Source organism: Alligator sinensis, unplaced genomic scaffold, assembly GCF_000455745.1.
Source record: "Alligator sinensis unplaced genomic scaffold, ASM45574v1 scaffold337_1, whole genome shotgun sequence".
Taxonomy (NCBI): domain Eukaryota; kingdom Metazoa; phylum Chordata; order Crocodylia; family Alligatoridae; genus Alligator; species Alligator sinensis.
In genome coordinates this window covers 2082182-2089303 of record NW_005841927.1, presented here as the reverse complement: position 1 = coordinate 2089303, position 7122 = coordinate 2082182, and the positions used below count along the sequence as shown (strand labels likewise).

General features: G+C 51.3%; 1 protein-coding gene across 2 annotated transcripts in view; it reads left to right on the top strand.

Annotated features, from left to right (window-relative positions):
* The first annotated feature begins 4226 nt into the window (after positions 1 to 4226).
* GRHL3 (grainyhead like transcription factor 3) overlaps positions 4227 to 7122 on the top strand; it is a 34752-nt gene continuing 31856 nt past the window's right edge. Inside the window, exons 1-2 of one of the 2 annotated variants that reach the window (XM_025198705.1) lie at positions 4227 to 4278; positions 4823 to 4924. In XM_025198705.1, the coding sequence (XP_025054490.1) occupies positions 4908 to 4924 (17 nt within the window). In that variant the 5' untranslated portion in view covers positions 4227 to 4278; positions 4823 to 4907. Of the gene's footprint in view, positions 4279 to 4614; positions 4925 to 7122 lie in introns of those variants that run through there. The other variant, XM_006019282.2, reaches the window with a different exon arrangement.

The following is a 7122-nucleotide window of genomic DNA, read 5'->3' as shown; positions in this document are numbered from 1 at the left end:
TTGTTCATTAGGACCAGGCCTGACCCAAGTCCCGGCTCTGAAAAGCCCCTGCAGCGACCCAGATCCAAATCCGGACTTTGCATCTGGTTGCACTCAGCCCCTGAATCCAGCTGCCTCCCAGGGTCTGGGGAGGTTTGGTTTGAGCCCAGACTCTAGTGCCGAGGCCCATTTCAGTTGCTGTTCAGAGCCATTTTAGCCTGAGCGGCTGCAAGGCCACTAAGCCCAAGTCATTTCCAAATTCAAGAAACAGATGAATGCAAGCCGGCCCAAAGCCACTGAAGACCAAATCCACCACTGGGGTAACTCCATCGATTTCAAAGGGGTCGCACAAGGGATGAGGCAGCTCCTGTGAACCTCTGGCTGGGGTGAGCTGCTGGGGAGGATGGTCTGGGCTTTTTCCATTCTTTTCAGTTTTAGACATCAGCCTCCCTAGATGAGAAAACAGATTACCAAACTGTGCTGCTGTCACCAGCTATTGGCAACAGGTCCTTGCGGTACCGCAACGGCTGGGAGGAAACGCAGTCCCGCTGTGGTTTGGAGGAGGCATTTTTCTCTCCCCCAAGAGTACTCTTGCAGCGATTCAGTCAAGTCGGTGGTACCCGGGACTTCTCTTGGGCCGGTGTGGGCAACAGGGCCGTCTCCCCGGCTGCTGACCTGTTACCTTTGCCCTGCACTGAGATCCCTTTCCCAGGGCTAGTGACTGGGGCTGCTGTCCCAAAGGAAAGCTGCTGGGAGGGGGTGTTGTTAGTGGCTGGCCCCAAGACAGTCAGCTGGGTCAGTTGTTTGCAACCCAAATCTATTAAGGTGTCAAACTGGTAGAACTGGCTGAAAACAACAGGACTTTTCCTACAGCCCCCCAGGGCTACAACAGGTAATAATCAATCAGGCCCTCTCTATTAAGAAGCCACTTGAACAGAGGGGCGCCTTGTTTAGTTGTGCTGGGGTCTCGCAGACCCCAGGCACCTCCTGGGTCTCTTCCTCCTCACAGGCCACATTTATGCTGGGATGACAGCTGAAGAAACCACACCTCAGCTTGGCGTAGAACAGCTCGCCCTAACCTCCTTTAAGCTGCTTCCTCTTATGCTTTATTAATTGCTGGCGTGTTTAAATAACCTTTGGTCAGGTGCAGCTGAAGATTTTGGCGCATCACAGAGCTACTGGACTGGGTATGTGACAGGTCTCAGTAGGGGATGCCAGATGCCCCGAAGGTGGAAAGCCAATATATAAATACAGCTCGCCCATGCCAGCTCCTTGCTCAGTCACCGGAGGGTCTGTTTGCACCGTGCCCCCATGCAGAGAGCACCGTGGAGCCGTTCTGGACCCGTCCCCGTCAGTGAAGCAAAGGAGAAGGCAGGGGGAAGGGTGGTAAGAAAAGAGCAACCTGTTCAGACTCGGTTGGTCTCCAAAAGCTTTACTAAGGAGGCCAGACTTTCAGTGGGGCAATTCTTACAAACTCAGGGCATTCAGCAATCCACGAACAGGAATCCCAGAGGTGCTGATAGGAGCAATGGGCAAGACTGAAAAATGTGCCCCTAACTTCATGGGTCTTCTCAGCTCTCACAACACCGCATCCATGAACCATAAAAAGCCACAGGCTTGAAGGGGGAGATGAGCTTGGAACTGTCCTCTCTACCGTTTGCTCTTACCGTAGCACCAAATGTGGCGCTGGGTCCTGTACGCACACATCAGAGACCATCTGCGCTGGAAGCACCTATACGCTACATGGACAAGAAACAGGAGAGGAAACGGAGAAGCAGAGAGAGGCGAGTGACTTGTCCCATGGAAGAGCAGGAGTGGACGAAGAAACGCGCTCTCGCCATGCTGGAGTGTCCGGCAGAGCAGGGCACGGACCTCCAGGATGCAACCGGCCGCTCGCCTGCCTTTCATCAGGAAGCAGGGCGACCAGCATCGGTCCCTGGGGGTTTAAAGGGAACACGATGAACCACATGCAATGCAAGCCCGTACACAGGGAGTAACTATAAGCACGTGGCCCCCTCCTCAAAGCTTTCTGAAGTCCGTGTCCGGAGAGCTCTGCAGGTTATCTTAGCAGCTGCATGTTTTATTTCTTTTTTTTGAGGATCATAAAGGGCTTTTGTTCCAAGGTATATTTAACAGGGGAGTGGAAGGGAAGTGGGAGGGCTCTGTGCGTAGGGAATGTGTCTCTTGGGCTCTTTCTGCTCACCCACCCCCTCACCAGATACTCCTGGAGGGTGGAGTGTGAATGAAAAAAGGGAGAAAATAATAATTAAAAATACTGAAATTGCAGTCAAAGGGAACGTCTGGGCGTCCAGGCCTGGAGGCCCCTGGGTGCCTTGAAATACACGGCAGCACAAACAGGGCAAGGTGCCCAAAATGAGGGAGAAGGTGGGGCGGGGGTGGTCTCACGTCTGTCAGCAGCTGGAGAGCGCAGGGGAAGCGTTGCACAACGCTGCCCTCCCCCCTCCCGGGGCCGCCCGGTAAGGAGGCCAAGGCGTCTGGGCTCCGTTCCCAGCTCCGGCTTGCTGGGCAACGAGGAGCAGGTCCCCTCCTTGCAGGGTCCCTGTTGGCAAAGTGGGAGTGGCAACATTTTCTTGGCCACGTGAAGGTTGTGAGCATCAGCCACACGAGAGGGACGGAGAGCAGCGCTGCATTACTATAATGGCAATCTGACACGAGGCAAGAGGGGTCACGCGCCTGGATTTTTAGCAGACCCCTAAGAGAGCCCCAGGGGAGCAGGGCTAGAAACCCCAGCGGCCCTGGCCTTGTGCGCTCTGCATGCCAGCTGTGCCGGCCACGCTGCAGGAGTCCCCCGCCCTGGCCACCTCTGCGCTCTGCCTCCTGGCTTTGCACCAAGCTCTTCAGATGCTGCCATGTCCCTGGCAGCGGTCTGCTCCCTCCCACTGCTCCCCCAGCTCTAGCACCGAGTAGGGCCTTCTCCCAAAACCCTCAGGAGGGTGGGGATGGGGAACAAATGGATGGACACATAACCGGGTTTAGGATGAAAAGACCACCATTGCTAGATAAGAGCCACATGCCTAAGGAAGCAGCCCTGGCTCTTACGCTCGCTCAGCCGGGCAAGGCTTTCTTTGGGGTCCCCATCAGAAACCCTACATCAGATTATGCCTCCTAGCCAGTGGTGTAGCGCCGCTGCAATACTCAGGTCAGTTATTTCCCCCTTCCCTTGCCCCTCCTGGTCTAAATGGAGAAGGGTGTGAGTGCATCAGAGCAGAGACGGGCTTGTGTGACCCTGTCCTAGCAACAGCTCCTCTCACTTCAAATGGACCTCATTGCTGCTACTGCAGGGGCGGGCAATTATTTTGGGCGGAGGGCCGCTTACTGAGTTTGGCAAGCCATCGAGGGCCACATGACAGGCAGCCGGGGGGCAGATAAATATTAATTTTCTAAATTTTTTAGGGGCCCCGCAGGCCGGATAGAATGGCCTGAGGGTCCGCATCCAGCCCTGGGGCCGCATTTTGCCCACCCCTGTGCTACTGGAGACCACGGCTGCACTTTCCTGGGTCCTGGCCCCTCTGTGTGCCCCAGGGGGCTTGTACAGGCAGCACCCAGCACTGGTGCAGCACCAAGCCTCGGTCTTCTAATCTGGGCTCCTTCCCCACTGGTTTCGAAGGTAGGTTTTTGGTCTTATGGCAGGGGAGGGGGTCATATTGTTGCTCCCTGCCTGAATCCCATGCTGACGCGGACAGATAGGCTGAACAGATTATACAGGCAGTGGGAGGGAGGCAGAGAGGGAGAGACAGAGAGAAAGAGAGGTGAAAGGTTTTAATCTTTTTTTGAGGCTTGCACCGACATGCCTCCTAGATCCTCTCCTGCCTTCCATACCCAGGCAGCGTGAGTCACCCGCTAAGCCTATGCTTTGCCTGTTCAGTGCGGCACAGACACAGAAACCAGCCAGAAGGAGCACTCCGAGCCTCGGTGCATTTTGTCCTGTTGCATAAACCTTTTCCTCGCTCAGAGCTGAGTCACCAGGGCAGACCTGCGCTGAAGTCTTGCAGACTGCAGGAAAAAAGCCATGTGTCTGGGCTGCTCCTTGCCTGCCCGTGGGCTGGAGTAACGCTCATCCTGTTGGCTGGTAGACAGCCACGCATGAGAAGGATGGAAAAAAAAAGCCCCCGAACCCTTTCCCCCCATATGCGTGGTGCGGCCCGTGGAAGGAGTCCATGACCCGTGTGCTCTGAGGCTGGAAGCAACCTGCTACAGGTGCTGACGTCTAATAAAGTTACATTTTTTAAAAGAGGCTCTTAAAAGAGAAAAACAGCCCCAGAGACCTGACGAGAGAAGGTGAGGAAAGGGAAGGCAAGGGCTGTTATCCATAAAGAACTTTTTTTTTTTAAATGACAGGAAACTGTGAGGCTTAATTGATTTTCTTAAATCACCGCCTTGATACAAGAGAGGGTCAGAGAGAGATGCAGCAAAGAGCAAATTGGCCCCCTGGCTCTAGAGAATGACAGACGCTATGGTTTGGCATTACAGCATATAAAACACTAAACGTGAGCTTGAAACCAATTATCACAGAGATGAATCAATGGTTCCCTCCTTGTTTTGTCATATCTTTTCCCTTCAGGGTTTTTCCTCCTTGCTTTGCTTCCCCACCCTTCTCCCTCGCTTCCCCTTACTTATAGGCAGGTAGATTCCTCATCTCAGCGCGGCTGCGTTGCCACTCCAGCTGGCACACTAAGGGTTAACAACTGCACCTGTTTAGGTGTACCTGTCCCATGGCACCTGTCTCATCAACCAATCAGTGGCTGAACTCTGGGGAACCTACCTGTCAGCAAAATACCTGTACACAAAAACCTCAACATAAATCAAACACTTCATTTCACAGGCAATGTCTGTATTTAGCAGGCACTAGAGGAGAGAAGTCATCCGAATTTACTGTCTGCGAAAATCCGGAGAAATCTTGGGGAAACATGTCTAATGAACTTGAGTAAGTAGACTGCTTTATTTAACTAATCCCCTATGCATATAGGCTAAGCATTTCATCTGAGAAAGGTTTACGGGTTGCTAGTCTGAATGAATTAGATTCCACAGGTTTAATCTGCCTGTCTAGCCATTTAGCAATTAAAGTCAAGGATTGGGAGAGGGATAGGTCTCAGTTTTTCTGTTCTGCCTGAGCTTATTGTTACTCCTATTAGGAATCATTTCTCAATATCACAAAAATCCCTCTCCTTAAATCTGTGATCAGACAGTTTCCCTCTAGACTAAAATTTGACATACCAATATGAGACAAAATTTTCCTGTCTCCCTTTGACAAAAATCCAGTATATGGTATCTTACTAACTTGGGCTGCATCATTTTTAATGAAAAGAGAGCCCATTGAACAGTTTGGGATGAGATTCTGGGTTCTTCACACTACATAGCTACACATTTAGACTTCATAAAGGAACTAGAAATTGATGTGGATCAATTTATTTGGACCTTTTGAACAAGTATATTGCTGAGCAGCTTTTCATGGGTAAAAAGGTGTTACTCCTACATTTGGGAACTCCTAAATCCTTATTCTTCAAATATTATTGCTTATGTACTTTGCTAGCACACTGGCCCAACTGCCAAAGGATCCTTGCAGCATAAGCTGGGGATGGATTATACAATTAAGGGTCCCATGGGTAGGAAATGATATGGCAGAGATCAGGCTGACGCTGGAGGATGGCATAAGCAGAGGACTGGCTTCTGCCCTTTTAATCAGAGGAGCAGCACAAATGGTGTCAAAGAGGCTATCTGAAGAGAGAGCTCCATAGGAAATATCTGTGCATATCGTGTGATGAGACAGGCAGAGCTATATGGATATATTGGAACAGGGCATTTGAAAATGTGTGTGTGAGATTATATGCGCATCTATTTACCAGCTGACAGAGGTGCTGCGATAGTCAACGACTGGAAAGGACCTTGAAGATGTGAAGCACCAACCATAGTTTTATGCAAACCCTGGGCATGTAATACATTGAGACAGGGCTGAGTAAAGCAGAGAAGTGTCTTAATTTTTCCTCTTGAATTTTTAGGGTGGGTGAGTTGGCTATTTATTTGTTTAGTGTGTGCGTGTGTAAAATCCACCTAAGAATGAGATTTATTAGATTGTTTCTACCCACCGTGAATCAGTGGCATTATGTTACCTAATAAATTGCATGGTTGCTTGATCCCTTTCCCACTAATGGATTGTTAACCCCTGTGTCCTTCAGATGAAAGGGAGGGAATTTGATGAGAGTAGCATCTCCTTTGTGATTCAGATCTTGATTGCACTGATTGATAGAAATGCAGAGGTAGTTATCTGGCCTCATCTTTAGGAGAGATCTGGTTTGTTGCTTTGTCTGATTGCCTGCAGAGCAGGGAAAAGGCCCCTTGCAACTACCTGAACTGATTTGAACTGAAAACTTTTCCCTGTGAATTAGGCTTATGGATGCTTTCCCAGACCTGGAAAGCCTTAGCTTCCCACCACAAAGCTTGGACTGAGGGCAGGGGCAGCTGGAGGCTATGAGCTCCAGCTTGCAAACACTGATGCACTGCATGGGGGCAGGAGGAGCCAAGCAGTCTCTTTTAGAAAGGAACCGTTTAAGAGGACAATGGCCCTAGAGCCCCTCAAGCTGAAAAGCTGCCTGGGGTCAAATAAGGGAGCAATGCTGGGAGATAAGGGAGGTGGAAACAGCAGGATGCCAAAGCCCTCCTTGAAATGTTCTCCGCTGGCTTTGCCACGGCACCAGGAGAAACCTGGGTCAGGGGAAGAGGGGGCCTGAGGAAGGCTTGCGGCAGAGTGCAAAGGTTTTAGCAGTGGGTCTATTCCAGGAGCCTTCCCTCTTGGGTAGGACCCTCCTGGGCCAAACTCACCCAGGGTGCAGCTCCTCTGACGTCAGCAGGAGAGGATGGCTCTCAGCACCTCATAGGACCAGGCGTTTAAAGGGCAGTACCGGGGATCTGAAGCAAGGGAGCTCAGCGAGTGCAGCCCTAGCGCTTCCACATGCTCCTTTTCCAGCCTGCAGCTTTCCCTGAACCAGGCATCTCCAACAACCTGACGGGAGACATGAAGGGGAAGGGCTGACTCTTGAGCAGGTGCAAATCCACCTGGCTTGAGCACCTTCCACACCAGCTGATTATCTGACCTAAAAGGACATTCCCTCTCCCCCCAGGCAATCA